This window comes from Patella vulgata, chromosome 2 (genome assembly GCF_932274485.2).
Source record: "Patella vulgata chromosome 2, xgPatVulg1.2, whole genome shotgun sequence".
NCBI classification, from domain to species: domain Eukaryota; kingdom Metazoa; phylum Mollusca; class Gastropoda; family Patellidae; genus Patella; species Patella vulgata.
The window spans coordinates 15603311-15621257 of record NC_065880.2 but is presented as its reverse complement, the minus strand read 5'-3'; the positions used below and the strand labels follow the sequence as shown (position 1 = coordinate 15621257).

The window sequence follows — 17947 nt, the reverse complement described above, 5'->3', positions numbered from 1 at the left end:
AGTAAAGGCGTCGCTGTTTATTATGACTAGCACATACCACTTTTGGACTGTGTTTTTTCAAATCATTCTATACGAATATAGTTTATATTTTCTGATAGTAATAACCTATATGACTTGTGTATTGATCTAATAATGGATCATTTTACATTTCTGTTATCGATACGTTATTATATGAACATAATAGTTAAATTTCCATTAGTCCAAGGGCAGTTAATATGAAACAAAAATAGTTCGGCTCTTTTGTTTATAACCTCTGATATCAGGCCCCTCAAATAGTTACGTAACCCCAGTAGGCCTAAACGGTTTTAGCGATTGTTTCCAAACGGATCAATATTTGGAGCTGATTGTTTCGGACAAGGTTAACAGGCTATTTCGTCACGTTTTGGAATTTGATTTGCATACATAAACCCATCTAACTTGTTAGCGAGTGCATTTATAAGGTCAATAATATTACACTACATTTTTAGTATAAAGCATATTGTGACTTTGACTGAAATGGTTTTGTATCACGGTTGACAAATTGACATATCTGATTAAAACAGAATCGTTTAAAACTATGTTAAATATGTGTGTAACTTGACAGATATAAAGACTTCGACCCCGTAAACCATGTGTTCCTGGCTGTTTGCCCAAAGTATTTACTAAAAGGAGCGCGAGCAGAACTGTGAGCGTTTGAAAATGGGGCATAAATATAGAGGGCCGTGTTCGTTAAGTTTTTTTTATACACCACTCCAAATGAGACTCTGGGGAATATGAAATGGGAAGGTAGTAAATCTAATGTTGAAAAATAATTTGTTTTGTAAAACCTGTTTCGGGAATTAATTCTATTCAAAACACTTTAATCAACTTTTCATTAGAAATCAATTTGTCGTCTGTGATTTGAACATGTTTTGGTCTACTCGCGAAAACAATTCTGTTCGTTCTTCTTTGATTGAATAGATCAATATAGATCGTATCCTGTGAAATAGAATGTCTTAAAATGGCTTCACATTTTTAAAGAGGCGTTGTCACTCTCACGTGCGTAACAAGGAGGAGGGTCCCCTCTCACCGCTAAAGTCCCTTGCGCGCATGCGAGTTATTGAAATAAAGTTATACCATATGGTAGTGAGAGAGAGAGAGAGAGAGAGATTGGGTTTAACGTCTACTCGACACAAACTAGGTCACTTCGGGACTAACATATGGTTTAATTTTATTTCAATAATTCGCTTGCGCGTAGGGGTCTTTAGCAGTGGGAGGAAACCGGAGGACCCGGAGAAAACCCACGAGGTTGGACAGGCGACCCTACTCCTTGTCACGTACAACCGGGGAATCGAAACCCCGCCAGTTGACTCAATGACAGACCTTATGATACAGCGCGCGCGTGCTAACCATTCGGCCATCCAACCCCCCATATGGTAGTGTACAAGTGTAATTCTTGTGTAGTTTCTTGAATGCTCGTGGATGAATAAGTGAAGACAGAAATCTTGTTGATAGTTACTATTGGTTCTTTCTGACTCACTCATTTGGGTCTACATATCCTCATTCATCGCCTAGGACATTAATCTATCGTATACAAACAATATACCATGGTAACTAAAACGCTAATAGTCCGTAGACGTTAATTAAAATTCATAAGATCAATTTAAAGTGTAAAACAAAAAAATGCTGGAGACAAGTGATTAAGGAAATATTTAAGACAATATGAAATAGATATAAATGGGGGAAATTAAGCTGCATTAAGATCCATTAAAAAATAGTTCAGTGAATTAAAATACTGTGTGGATTAGCACGACGTATCAAACATTTACTATTGGGTCGAAATTGACTCGAAATTCTGAGGTCAAAGTGCTAAATAAACATCTTCTCAACAAGAAATCCAGAAAACTACAAGAAGGCATCTAAATCAAGATATTTAAACCTGAACTTAATGGAGACAAGGAGTTATGATATCTTAATTAATCCTTAATCAGTATCTTTGATGTCCATTTTGTATTGTTATTTATTGTTCTTTTTGTTATTCCTTTGATGGTTTCAGATTAGTTATTGTTTTTGTTACCTTGTTGTATATAATTTGATCACAGGCACTTGAAGGGATTAAAATAAAACTTCTTACTACTGCTTGACTATATATTATAGTATATAAAAAGTATTTCAGACGCCATCTTTGTTTACACGTCTTCAAGACATTTCTTCTGCTATCACCTCACAATACTCACTAGTTCTAACACTTCCCGTCGTTTTAATTGCCGTATCTCGAAATTTGGTTGGTAAATGATCGAGTCTACGAAACGAGGCCGCAGGTGCAGTCTGGATTACCCAATTCCTAGGAAAATATCGAGTAACCTATCCGTATCTCGAAATTTGGTCGGTAAATGATCGAGTCTACGAAGCGAGGCCTTAGGTGCAGTCTGGATCACCCAATTCCTAGGAAAATTTCGAGTAACGGATAGGTTTATGAGGGACTGGGTGATACAGACTGCTACAATCACAACTTATTTCCGGGCTGTTCGAGTTACATTTCGGAACGTGATAGCGCTTCAAGTTTGATTTGTAATTAATAACGCCGTGAAATGACCAATTTAATTACATCAGAAGCTGAATAATGATCAAATAAGGTCTCGTTGGCAATTAAAACGACGGGAAGTGTTAGAACTAGTGAGTATTGTGAGGTCATAGCAGAAGAAATGTCTTGAAGACGTGTAAACAAAGATGGCGTCTGAAATACCTTTTATATACTATAATATATAGTCAAGCAGTAGTAAGAAGTTTTATTTTAATCCCTTCAAGTGCCTGTGAATTTGATTTCTAGCTATTACACATTGCAAATAATCTCATTGTGTATATATAATATGTTATTGTCTGCGATATCACCTCGGTGGAAGCGGACGTAAAATACAACTAACTCACACATATTACACTGGCATTACTTACTTAAAAACGACAAGAGGAACTTGTTGAAACGTAGTGTGAAATAAACTCAGCTATTGTTTAACATGTAAGTTGTAACCTGTTGAAACGTAGTGTGAAATAAACTCAGTGATTGTTTTCCATATAAGTTGTGTTTTAATAAAACTGACGGAAAGTGTTTGAACAGGACGCCTATACTTTAAAAAAAAAAGAAAATCCTTCCTGTAAGAGTCATCATTATCTGTATTTTGTTAAAATATAGAAACAGGTGGTTCAGTCCCTTTAATACTTACGTAAACATTACATTCAAGGACGGGTTTATAGAATACAATTACTGTATTCCATAGATCTGTGTCCTGTATATTTGCTGTTCAATTACTAAATGTCATAGAACTAATAGATCAAATTTATATAATGTAATAAAACATTAATGGCGTGTCTAAATTACATCATAGTAGCCTGCTTAGTGACGCTAAAATTGTAAGGGTATAATGCCATTATATGTATACATACAGACCGGAATAACCTGTTGGGGTTCCCGTGGTGGGTTGGGGGGGGGGGGGTGGCGTCGCATTCCGCATTCACAAATGCGACCGCTCAGTCACATACAAAAAATTGTAAAACAACACTTTTATGAGAGAAGTGTCACGGCCGTGTGCTTTATCCTTTATCATCAGATAGTGGGGTGGGCTGGGCATTCAACGTGCGAGACAAAAATATAGACATATGTGGTATCACAAATAATGCTTTGCATCAATGATATTGAATTAGAATGTGATCCTATTAATTCATAATAAAAATTGACGTCAAACAGAGTGTTGGATTTCTCTGTTAAAAAGCTCAGTGTATTATATGCCTACGTAATTTGAAGAAGATGAGGGCATCATGCATTGTCAACTGTCAAATTTCCTTAACAGGTACCTGGCAAGCCTCCTCCTGTAAAAATTCCTGGACCCGTCCCTGGACTGTCCCTTTCTTATTATTGAACTAAAATCATAAAGGTGGCCGAAACAAATGCTTACATCCGGTCCACTAGACCACAGAGCCGATATCAAAATGAACATTTAGAAACTAAAATCAGATGCCCAAAGTGTTTATCCATCCGAATGAACAGTTGGCGCCGAGCAGACGTTATCCACTGTCAATCCTTTGTAATATTCAATAACAATCTGAGAATATTTATAAATGTGAATCAGATATATATTGTTTTACATCTATATTCATTCAAATCAATAGCTGTTGTCAATTAACTTGGCGTCATCATGCTTGATCAGGGGCAAATAAAAGCTGGCATTTTATTATGTCATTAAATGGAGTATAGTTGTATTCGCAGGAACCTTTGATAGTCGAAAATATTGAGTTTAGCTCCTTTAACAATGGTTTAAAGGAAACGGTCTGTTTCTATAATTTAACAGACAATAGATTTTTAGAAAAAGATTTTGGTGCCCCGGTTCAAGCGCTTAATAGAATGCGTTAGTGACGTCATCAATAGGAATCCCCAGACTTTTTAAAAAAAAAAGTTAGTTATATCTATTATTAGAATATAAAAAAGGTGGCCAATCTCCATTGATGCTGAACTATATATCGATATAATTTGATGTTAGTGACGTCTTCAATAGGAATCCCCAGACTTTAAAAAAAAAAGGTTAGTTATATCTATTATAGAATATAATAAAAGGGGGCCAATCTCCATTGATGCTGAACTATATATCGATATAATTTGATGTTTATTTATTTGAATTATTTACATTGTATTATATTTATATTTTAGACTGTAAAATCGGAGAATTAAAATGTGATACAACTGTATGCATCCCACAAAATTGGGTCTGTGATGGTTATCAAGATTGTGCTGACAATCAAGATGAAAAACACTGTGGTATGTGATATGTTATTTATTATTTTTCTTATTCACCAATTATTGGATACGTTTTGTCAACACTATGGGTGCCAAGCTGGAAACTAAGCTTACTTATGTAATCGTATTATGATCGTTGCCATGATTTTACCAAAATCAACGCGCTATGTTGCATGTCGTCATTTCGTATTAAATTCGCACCTATTTCGAAGATCGTGGTATCTATCGTGCTATTCCAAAGGTTCTTGTACCACGCCGTGATACGAACCAGCGAAATTTCTGTAATTTGATTACTAAGAAATTATATCTGCCTTCAAAAAGCTTAAAAACTAACGGTTACCAAACCTTTCCCGTTTGCCTAGTTTTTATACTTGGCAATTGGCCGTCAATAGTGTAGCTAATAAGGGGCCCTGTGTCGATGAATGATCGTATTCCTGGATCTGTATGACATCATCACTACCATCCAAAAAATAAATGTAATTAATTTGAAATATATCAAGATAAAAACATTCTTAGACTCGCCTAAAATAATCAGAAATCCCAGATCTACGCTAAATAATTCGTATAACTCCGACATTGAAAGATAAATCGTTTATGCCTTACGGAAGGCTTGACATTGTCTCATAGTTGGCACATAATCTAATCTAAACACGTCCGATATATCTGTATACATGTATACTTAAATACACCACAATCGATATGTTTTTTTCTAAAGCTTCTTTTTTTAGTTCCTGGAAAGTTAAAGCAAACACAAATGCCATGTTCTATGCATGAAGATCGGAGAATGAGTTTTGGGATATTTCGTAATGCTCTGTATACTCGTAAATCGTAATGCCGTCATGGATTTATCCTATCAATGATTTATTATGTTCTATTTTAGGCAAGCATTAACTTTACCTTTGGTATTAAAAAGACGATATATTTTGTTTAGATTTTATTTTAGGTTAAAACTGGCAAGCTTTAATCTTAATGTCATCTTAACATTATAAAATATCTATTATAGGACAAGTTTCATAATACTAATTGGACATTATCAATTATTGCAGGAAACATGTTGTGATATTTCAGCTTTCAAAAATGCTTTATTACTTCCAAAATTGGCCCCCAAATTAATGAAAGTTACGATGCTAAGAGAAACTTCCGAGTTATTACTTTCATCACATCCGTGATCAATATGTTGTAATGAAGTCTCAACATGCTAGAATAAAGTTTAAATATAGAGTTTCAGACTACACATCAAAATTACTTTTATTAAAAACCATTTTGACACAAAAATTATTTGAATCGATCATCTTTATGAATCTTGGACAAAGAAAGTAATAATAATTCTGCTACATTTTAAACACAAGCCAGTCATGCTTCATAATAATGCTTTATAAAGGCTTATTTACACAATTTTACAGACTGACTTCCTGTGCCTTTAAATTAGAAAAACAGAAATCTGGCACCATATTATAAAGTCTGGAATTAATTGCTGTAGGGTTAAACATGCATTTTCTACGCCTGATAATAAAAACCAACAGTTCACATCTTTAATCTGACAGAAATCGACTAAATGCTTCTTTTATATTTTAGCAACATGTGCACCAAATGAATTTAGTTGTTCACCAGCTTCCACCCAGTGTATACCAACAACATCTGTATGTGACGGTATCATTGATTGTTATGAAGGAGTCGATGAATCAGAATGTGGTGAGTGCAGAATTTTTTATTTGCATTGATCTGAAAGCTAAAAACAAAGAAGCATCTCCAGAGCCGCCCTGTTAAGCCATATATCCACCAGGCGCCACCAATCATAATTGCTTCCATCTTCTTCGTTCTTTTTGGTTGATTTATTTGGCTGATGTGTCTATTTGAATATTTCTGATATTTTCAGCTAAGCTCAGAGTCGATGAGAATCATTATAGATTAGAAGTTTTAAATATAAGCAGTCAGTCCAATGATTCGTGGGAAGAGGTATGTGCTGATGGCTGGAACAGAACACACAGTCAACTTGTCTGTAAACAATTGGGATACAAGTAAGTTATTGTCATCCCTTCCATTTAAAAATAAAAGCCATAGATTATGTGTATCGCTATTTTCTTCCATTCCGTATGGGATGTAGATATAGCCCTATACTACTTACTGGACAATAAATATTTTTCTTTTAGAGGCATTTAGTAACTGGATAGAGCAATAAACTATAACACATACTTATGGAAGAACAATTACTGATTTATTTTGGCGACGTTTCGAAGAGTATCCTCTCAACGTTTTCAAGCAAGTACAGTAACAAATGTGTAGGGCAATTATATATAGACAGGCAACAGAGGCGGATTTAGGGGGCGCGAGGGACGCGCGCCCCCCTAATTTTCGACAGTGCCCTTTTTTACTGCTGAAAGTGCCCTTTCTCAGACCCAAATATGTCCGTTCCCAACCCGTTGCAGGGATCCCAAATGACTCAAACCATCGATTCAAACACACCCTGGTCTAATTAATGCTTCCACTTGCAAACGAATTCTTCTTGTTTAGCTGACGGTGCCCTAATCCTATAGAGTGACTATGACAGACATCTTGTGGAATCGGCGGCGTATACACTCATGCCCATCACCGACGCGCATGAGTGCAACTTGATGTAGCTTTGTTTCATGTGTGGACAGTACAAAGTAGTTGTTGGTTAGTTGTATTTTACGTAAAAGTTACGTACAAGTTACAAGGCTTAAATAGTGAAGTGGCTAGGGAATAGATTCGTCTTTTTTCCCATCATAATGCCTCGCTCGCCTTGACAATTTTCGAGTCGCATGTTCAACTGGCTTTTTTCCTCGATTTTAAGGCTCTTTTTCAGCGATTTCCGAACGTTTACTTAGACGAAAATATCAGCCAAAAAGCTCTTGGAATGGCTACAGATGCAAGGAAATGACGGATAATTTTCTTGGGCCCCCCCCCCCCTCCTAAATAAAAGATAAAAAAATCCCCTCTCAGCGGCGTGCCCCGTCTCCGCGGTCAGTGCCCTCATTTTGCGGCGCCCCCCCCCCTTTTCAAAATTCCTAGATCCGCCCCTGAGCAATAACAACAAATCAGAAACCATGCATGACAACAACAAGATCAAAGTCATGAAAACAACATGATTAGTTTGAAAACGTTGAGAGAATACTCTTCGAAACGTCGGCAAAATAAATCAGTAATTGTTCTTCCATAATTATGTGTTATAGTTTATTGACAATAAATATTTCTTCTATTCTTGTTTCTTTTGCATGTAGCTTTACTACGTTACTGATGATGATGTTGATGATATACAGCAGTCGTTACTGTATTCATGAGGATATAATTTCTCTCACTACTTGATGGCACTTAATGACGATGGGATTGCTCACACAAGTGTCGATACTGCACTTTTTCAAGGTGGGCTTGTTCCTCGGGAATTCGTACTGCTCCTTTTGTCGCTTTGTCTCGCTAATGCAGCCTACCAACTTCCAGTAATCTTGCATGAACATAATAAGTGCTGATTGCAGTGCGATACTATAGAAATGGCTTCATTCATTAAACCCCATTTCATATCATTTTTTAAAAGACAGCGTGCTTTAAGAATTTTGTCTGTCGTAGTTTTAATGTGAAGTCAATCACTCTAGACCGCAATAAATGTTTTCAAAGATATTTCCACACGCTTTTATGGTTGTACATGTATAATAATGCCCCCGCCAGTCTGTCGTTATCGTGCATTTTCCTTAGTACAGATGGCACCATCTCATGCTATAAATAAACTTTCTAATCATTAAGACAATGTATTCAAAATCAACAATTTTCTAATAGCATAAAGTCTTTTGGACGTTAATGAGCTAAATTATCCAGATGGTTGTCAGTAATGCTCATGGTGACGGGGGTTAAGTGAGTAAGACCGTGGCTCGCTAGACTAGAGGTCCCGGACGTTGAACCCCATTTCATTTCATAATTTGAGTAGGGTTTCCTGCCCAGCTTCGTGGGTTTTCTCCGGGTCCTCCGGTTTTCTCCGACTGCTAAAGACCCCTACTTGCAAGCGAATTATTTAAATAAAATTAAAAACCATATGTTAGTCCCGAAATGACCTAGTCTGTGTCGAGTGGACGTTAAACCCCATTTCTCCCCATCTCCCTCTCTCTCTCTCATTTCATAATTTGATATTTGACATAAATCGACGAGTATTTTAAATCGCATGTATTTTACTAAACAGGTATTTACTAGATATTTTAAAATCATACCCATTGGCTTAGTAGAATTGTGATATAAATCAATCAAGTTAAAAAAAAGTTATTTTATTAAATAGCTGGTATAAAGTAGAAATATACCTTCTATTAAATCATATCACCGATGCTATAATAACGTATCGAATCAATATCAAATCTTATTCTTACACTTACACAATTTATACAATATAAAAACATAAAAATAAACTTTAAAAAAAAAATGAAATTGGGGGAGGGGGGCGGGGGTTAACATTCCATAGTTCTGCTCCGACTGGGCAAATAAAGACGGGCATACGCCATACAGTGTGCTTTGAGCTAAAATTTGCCCGGACACCGGCTCTACAACCTACTCCTATATCGAATTCCAACTGCCATGGGATCTTTTACTTGCGCTCCAATGTGTACACAGGTTTTTCACCCAATCCGAACGACTATACGTTATCCCTTGGGGGGCCCTCGTTCCTGCGCCACTGACAAGGAGGAACCACTTCCAAAAATCCCAATGAACTTTCTCCCTCAACGCAGGGATCGAACATGGAAAATCCAGGTTAGCGAGCCATTGTTTACCTCACTGAGCCATCATGGCCCCCGAAATAAACTTAAAACATTTTACATACAATAAATAAAGAGACTTACCTTTAAATCAAAACAGAGTTCCAATATTGCAGTTATTAGTTCAAGTGACGATTAGATGTTCGTTCGTCGTTTGTTCCTGGAGTTTTACCTCCTCTTCCACCCAAGGTGATATCCTAGACCAAACGACGATTAGACGTTCGTTCGTTTCTGAGGTTTTACGTCTGCTTCCACCAAGGGTGATATACTACAGCCGACGATTAGACTACTACTACTATCTGGACCTTGTTTCTCGAAATCTTAACTACAGATAAAATCCAAATTTTAGTAGATACTTCAATTTTGATTGGCTAAGCACTAAAATCAATCTACTATTATCCAATCAAATTAGTAAAATTTGGATTTTATCTTAGTTAAAATTTCATCAAAGAGGCCCCTGGTGCTTTAACGTCTACTTCCACAGAAGTGATATCGCAGAAGATTTGTCCGCGAATTTAAAGGCTGGAAATTTCCAGCCCACTTATTTTCTATTAATTTGGTTAGTGGATGTGTATAATTAGTTTTCAGTTCACCATTGGTAAACTAGAGGTTTATCCGTTGATTGGTTAAAAACAATCTTTTCTAACTTAAATCCTTCAAGTGTCATATTGAGTAATTTGTATATAATAGTGTTAAGCTATTATCTGTCAACCTCATCTTTTAGTTTGCCCGACATATAGCGACATTAGATATGATCTAATATCGGAAATCAATAAATTAGATCATACATTCAATGAAATGAATCTTGATCAAAGATTCAAGTTTATAATGAATTGTGACTCGATTCAACAAAGCCTGGGAAATTACTTGGTTAAGATGATGAACCGAAGGCAGTCTCTGAAAACTTTTGTATAATCCAAATAAACAAAATGTTACAATATAATATGCGTCGAAGTTTGAGTTTTTAAGTGAAAAGTATATTTTATTGAACTAAAAGAATTAAATATGTTTTATGTAGTCGTGTCTCGTAGGTCAATTATGGCCGGAAATCATTTTAATTTTATCTGTTTGTTTTTTAAACATAATATTATGTTTTAGCTGTATAAAATGATTTGTGACACTTTAATAAATAAATTATTATTATTATTATTATTAATAATAAATATGCTTTATATAAAAATAGCTTTTTATTTTAGAGCCAGCGTCTTAACCACCTAGCCACCGTGACTCCCACTCAAGTTGGACATGTTGTTTAGATTAGCATTCTGGCAATTAAAAATCAGTGAACCGGGCTAAACCCAAACATCCAAAATTTAGCTCTTTTTTTCTAGGAATGCTTGGTAATGAAAGGATTGCTTCTGCTAGAGTAGCTGCTGTTAATCCGAATCAAACCAAAACACGATTCAAAATGATGTCATTCTCGCACGAAAGCTTTTCCCCATCAAAACCGTGATATATATATATAGTAAGACTGAATTTATTTTAGAAATTGCAATGACATATAATAATGTGAATCATCTATATTTGTAGCCATGTTTCAAGTACATTATTATCGGCTGGAAGTGGTAAGCCAACTATGGTACTCACTGACCAAGCTCCGGGTACAGATCCTACCCTTATTCAAAGCTACCTCACAAAGTAAGATATATTGTGTATTACCTGTCGTTTTAAAAATAACCTCGGGGACACCTGTGGGATGATAACTTTTTGTTTTAAAATGTGCATTAATAAGCATTAAATCTCATCGTGTCAATTGAAGTACTATTTTAGTGGGACAAACCTTCGCAATAATGATCACCTGTATGCATTTTTATATTAAAAGAATAAAAAAAACCCTTTTGTTTTAGAAATAGTCTCAAGCACACCTGTGGGATTATACCTTGTTTTAAAATTTATACTAATAAGCATTAATTCTTAAACGTGTCAACTGAATTAATATTTTGGCGCCATCAAACTAAGATTATGACAAGCTCCATACATTTTAATATTAAACAAAAAGAAAATCTTATCTAGACTGAAAAGGATCTTAAGATTGTGCATGCAATCAGAATAATGGAAGTAATTTTGTGTCTTTGTTTTCCAGAAAACAGTGCTTAGAGAAATTAGTAGTGAAAATAATTTGTGAAGATCCAGGTAATTATGTTACGTATTATGTTTATCTGTCATTTGTTGTTCCTGAATGCTGGCAAATCCTTGAAGCTATTTTAAGATCACTACAAATACTTTGTCATCAATAATAATGGCTTATGATTCCTTACGAAACAGTTGCAATAAAAATATGCTTTCCTGGCGACTTTCAGGAGAATGTTCCAAATTTTCGCAATACTCCATGAACGACCATGAATGTCTACGCATGCCTACGAATGCCTGGCGATTTCCTTGTGATCCTTGCGAATTAATGGCTAATTGCATTTGTAAATCCACATTTGCCGCTCTGTGAAACCAGCATTGTTGCAACACATATCATTATCTGTTGTCTAGTCGTTCGGGTGGTATGAAAAAACGAGGTCCCGTGTATATATTGGCGTGCACATAAAAACGTAAAAGATCCCTTGGCAGTTGGAATTCGATATAAGAGTAGGCTTTAGCGCCACTAACTGGGCAAAATTTCCTTCATAACACACCGAATGGCGTGTGCCCGTCTTCATTATTCCAATCGAAGCAGAACAGTAGGACGTTAAACTAGCTAAGTCTCTAACTCAATATCATCCAAAATCTTCAACATTGAAAACACGATTTATTTGTCAAATTAAATCAACATTCATGTTGTGATCTTACCGGAAAAAGATGGACTTTTGATATCCAATATTTAAGACAAAATAAACATTTTACCATTGGTACACGAATCGTGTACCATAATGCGCTTCAGCCCCAGTTGTATCAAGAGACTCGAGGGACGAGGCTAGACACATAGCACCAAATCAAACGGCGTATGTAGACTGGAATAACCAGACGCTAGAAATTTGCACGCGCTTGAGACTGCTGGCTTATTTCGCCGAACATGACTGATTTGAAATTGGAGTAAAAACGGAAACCATTGAATGTAAATCAGTTTATATACATTCATATTAGAGTATTATATGCGTTGCAACCCACTTTTGTCAATTTCTAGGTCCCAAATGTTAGCGATTTAGCTCCTTTAAAGCCCATTTCATGTCATATCATTATATTACAGTGTGTGGAATTCGGCCCGCTCATCATACTAGTTTGTTACGTATTGTTAATGGTGACGAAGCTTTACCTGCTTCCTGGCCATGGTTAGTTTCTTTACATGGTGGATCCGCTGAGAAATTCTTCTGTGGTGCCAGTATTATAAATGAGCGCTGGTTACTAACTGCTGCCCATTGTGTAGGCGGAGGGTAAGACGAATTTTATATTATCAAAATATGACAAATAATTTTAGGATATTTAGAAAGGTTGTTATTTTAGATGCTATTTTATATCCTTGACGCCATGATGGTCTAGACTTTATATAGAGTTTTTACGGTCTATTTAAAAACAACGCCGCTAATACTGCGATAATTATGAATGCAATATTGTGAACTACTGAAGCACTATGTTCTTTTGTTGTCCATTATGGAAATATCAGTTTCAGACGAATAATCAGTAAATTTGCAATCATCAATTGTTTATGAATAATATCATGTCATATAAATTGTATTTTTTTGTTAAAATGGAACTGTGTTTTTAGGGTAAACATCGTAAAAGCATGGACAATCAAAGCAGGAGCCACCCGGCGGAATACATATAGTAGACACAGACAAGTACGTCATGCCAAGAGACTAGTTCGCCATCCAGAATTTCAAATAGTTGATAACGATATTGCTTTGATCCAGTTAAGCGAGCCACTAATCTTCACAGACTACGTTAGGCCTGTCTGTTTACCAAAACAAAATGAACAGCCGGTTGTGGGTAAAAAGTGTGTTGCTGCTGGCTGGGGTAAACCGTATCAAGAAGGTTAGTAGGCCTATTGAATATTTACCCTAATAGAACGTCAATGCCAAAGAGAGATGTGGACAAATCATACATACATTATAAAATGTGTTATCTCCCTCTAATTTACGAAATAAAATGAAATGGAGTTTAACGCCCTGTTGCCCTGTTCCGACCAAGTTTCATGTTGATTGTACATGAATTGCGTCGCCCACAAGAACAAGATGTGTATCAGTTGGGGCCCGGTTCTTGGTCTAAAAATCTGTTCCTAATAATCTCTGAACGAAAACAAGGGTTTCAGGACCACTGGTGTACATGAAATGACAAAATTATTTGCTTAGGAGTAATACAAAATGAAATGGGGTTTAACATCCTACTGTTCTGCTCCAACTGGGCTAATGAAGACGAGCATTCACCATTCAGTGTGCTATGAGAGAAATTTTGCCCGGGTAGCGGCGTTACGACCTTCTCTTATATCGAATTCCAACTGCCTTGACTGCCATGGGTTCTTTTACGTTCAAAGCCCGATGAACCTCCTCGGCCAACACCAGGATCGAATTAAATATTTACCAGTTTCCATTTTGGTTATCCTTAGAAACAAAAGGGCTTAGACCACTGATTACAGATCAAATATATAATGCACTTAGACTGTGCAACAAAGTAAATACAAAACAACCTTTACAGTAATACAGCCCAAACAAGACCATGCTGAAAGACATTTCAAGACTGTACCAGATAAAAATATAAAAACAAAGAAGTTGTCCTGGTTTTAAAGCATCTGAACTTAATTTAGTTCAGTATTTACACATATAGAATGGATTTTAAAAATGCCAGCATCCAGTATACTATGCAATTGATATTAACGGGATATGATCAAAACAAGCCAGTGCCACCATAAACCATTTGATGGAACTCTTTCTTGTTTTGTTAATTTGTTAATTAAATATTAAATAATCAATTTGAGTAAATTTTGTCTTTCCAGCTGATGGTTATATGAGAGCTGCACAACAGTTATATTTAGACATAGTTGACTGGCAATCTTGTAAAGATGCGGTAAAAAATGCTGAACAGAAAGTACCTTATGAGATGACGGAAAATATGTTCTGTGCTGGAGGAACTATTGATCACGACGCATGTGCAGTAAGTTATTGCTTCCTACCGTTATTCAGTGTGTCGAGGATATGACTGTTTCAGTTAAATGTTTACAGGGCATTTTGAAAGAATCTGAAGCACTAGGGCAGAGGGTGTCCGAGGGGGTTGTCTACCTTAGAGGCGTTGAGGGTGAGGCCCTGTGCGTTGTGTTACAAGTGTGGTGTCTACCTAAATATTCTACTTTCCCTTTCTCATATACTTGAAATAGTACCAAAACGCCAGTAATTTTCACTTTAAATCATCCATATTCCCCCCACTGCAATTATGGGGCAATTTCTATCAGCATGTTGCCATTTGTCTCACTGCTAACTATACTAAAAAAATATGCCCAGAATGTATTACAATGCAGCTAAGAGGGTTTAGATTTCAGACTTTATGGGAGGGTTTAAATCTAGGTACTATGGGGCGACCGACAGAGATAAGTTTTACCGAAGGTAAAGGTAAAGTGTGCCAAAGGACAACATGTAGTTTATTATTAATTTTACTAATTTAAATATTAATTGATACAAATACTAATGATCGGCATTTCTTTTGCTTTTCAATCTTTTAGGGAGATAGTGGAGGACCGTTTGTTTGTCGGAAAGAAAATACAACCGATGTATGGGTACAAATGGGAATTGTATCATGGGGTGTCGGTTGTGCCGTTCCACATGTTCCTGGAATTTATACCGTACTACCACATTACATAGACTGGATCCGAGAAACTATTCATCATTATGATGATCCGCATTAGAAATAATAATACAAAAGGGGCGGAATTAAAATAACAAGTGTACATAATGGAATCGTATGAAGGTTCCAGCATCCTCGTAAACTATCAATGATAAATTAAAAGAGGACAATTTGTGTTTGTTACTGTATACAGCACAACTAATATAAATCTCGTGAGTTATACCAGAGACAGGTGACGATGATTGCCATTATATTTTCTCCTAAATGACCTGAAGATTACAATCTACAAGTATTGATTTCGATGTTTTAATTATTAGAATGCTATACTAAATTCGGGTTCTTCCACACTGTATGTAGAACTCTGATCAGCATTCTCTGAACTGTTTTCAATTTATTAAAGGCTTATTTTGTACTTATTTCACTATAAAGATCTGACCCCCCAAAACTACCCAGTGAAGTTATTTTGTGGGATATGACGACCGTGAAGCCTACCGATTTATATGTAGCTGTAGCCAGGAACTGCTTGTGGCATCTGTTATTATTGGTATACAATTTTTACTTATTTCAACCTAAATTGATAAACCGAATATTAAATATTAGATAATTTATACAGCCAGCATAAATTCTTGTAAAGACAACCTGCTTTTTGTACTACCGCTAATTTGAGGCTAGTACTTAAACCACTTATTTCCTAAATGATGTCTCCCTCAGTTTTTTTTTTAAAGGACTATGCTAAGTAAAGTGTATATCCACTTTAAAATTTGCCTAATCTCGTGAAATTGTTTAGAAATAAAATACCATAGCATACTCTTCAAAGGGTGTGTGTGTGGGGAGGGGGGGGGGGGGTACCTCTTGTTTTATTCGTTGGAATTAAATGTGGATTAATTGTAAGATATTGCCGCTATAGTGCTGTCATATAGTAATGGCATATGACATCTGACTGAAATCTTTAGTCTCAATACAGATTTCTTAATAATTGTACATAATTTGACTTATTTGTTTGTAATTTTGTATGTCTTATTGACTATATTCCTAATTGGTTTATAATATTTGTTTAACGTACGTATGTTTATTGTGATTTCTATAGTTGTGTTAATGTTGTTGGTATACAGACAGGGCGCAATTCTACAGAAAACAATTACTGTATATTATGGAGCCACCTTTCGACTAGGCTGCTTGTCTACAGGTAGCCTCGAGCAGACACTAAGTCGATATTTTAAGTCCTAAATCGACAATTTTAGTCGAAAACACGTCGAGAACTTTGAGAAGTATTTATTCCGCATCCATTCAATAAAATTAAAGAGTTTTATTTGTTCTTTGTGTGTATGACAGACGTGAAACGGGGTAGAACCGCATTACAAAATAGTATACTATTTTTTGGGTATGGCGGCCATTCAGGGCAGAGGTCTATTCTCGAAGTAGATGGATCACTGTGTAAAGAATGGATAATAATCAGAGGCCTGTTTCACGAAATTTTAACTAAGATAAAAATCCAAATTTTAGTAATTTCATTGGATAAAATTAGATTGATTTTAGTGCGCTTAACCAATCAAAACTGAAATATCTACTGAAATTTGGATTTTATCTTTATTTAAGATTTCGAGAAACTGGGCCCAGGTGTCAAAACTAGAGAATCCTAATCGAAATATCGCCCATTAATGATTAAACGGTAATTGTATTCCATAGATTTGTGTCCCGTGTATTTCCATTTGAATTACTATAGGTCATTGAAAATATATGTTAGTATATATAGTTGTAATTTTCGTATGGATTTTATGGTATTTAAATACGTGTATTAGTAATAGACTGTAAGTATAAGATGTAATATAATAGAATAACTATGTGGACAGGGGCAGCATTCTGTATTCGGAACGGTCATAGAATATATTCATTCCTGTCGGACACAGCAATCGGGCAAATGTCCTGGGTCTGCAGCGTGGCGGAAGCAGATTATATTCGAAAGCAATTTCATGAGAGCATAAAAATTGAGCTGCCGCCTTGATTGACAAGTTAATTGTAGATTACTAGCATCTAGACGATTCGGTTTGGAACAGATTTACTGAACGCTCAGCCCTTATAAAACAGGGTAAAAGCTAAGAAAGGAAATCCTATAAATGATGAACCAAGGGCAGATAGTAAGTAATCCTTTCCACGTCCGATATTCCAAATTTAAAGCAGTCATAATGTGAATAATAACAATACATTTCTCCTATATATACGTAAGAAAAAAACTGAATATATCTTTTTTTCGAATAATATTTCTATTTGTACCCATTAAATAATTGACGTCGTCTATAGAATAGCTTCATGACCCAAGTTCAAATTGTATGTGCTTCATGAAGAAGTTGTTGAATACCAGTGTGATGTACATATTTTGAAACCGATATATTATATAGATGTTTATTACTGCCATTTGTTAATTAAGGGTGTAAGTAAAGTGAATGTTATTTCTGTTAAATTCGCTTTACTTGTACATTTCAATATTGTTAATATATTATATTATTATACCTATATCCATATTGTGATTATTAATTATATTAACTAATAATATTATTATGTGGGAAATTTTTATTTTTGATTATTTTAAAGTTTTAGTTAGGGACTTTATTAATATAATTTTACAACATTAAAAGTAGACATGGTATACGTCTAGCCTATAACAGATCTCTTTTATTCTAACTTTGATTAATGTCTA

The 17947-nt window shown here is 35.5% G+C and overlaps 1 protein-coding gene across 1 annotated transcript in view; it reads left to right on the top strand.

Moving 5' to 3' along the window:
• LOC126810538 (atrial natriuretic peptide-converting enzyme) overlaps positions 1-17947 on the top strand; it is a 63167-nt gene extending 45220 nt beyond the window's left edge. Inside the window, exons 12-20 of the mRNA XM_050535664.2 lie at positions 4658-4765; positions 6320-6436; positions 6621-6762; positions 11026-11133; positions 11579-11628; positions 12671-12854; positions 13187-13452; positions 14411-14568; positions 15131-17947. Of these exons, the coding sequence (XP_050391621.2) occupies positions 4658-4765; positions 6320-6436; positions 6621-6762; positions 11026-11133; positions 11579-11628; positions 12671-12854; positions 13187-13452; positions 14411-14568; positions 15131-15313 (1316 nt within the window). The 3' untranslated portion in view covers positions 15314-17947. The remainder of the gene's footprint in view (positions 1-4657; positions 4766-6319; positions 6437-6620; positions 6763-11025; positions 11134-11578; positions 11629-12670; positions 12855-13186; positions 13453-14410; positions 14569-15130) is intronic.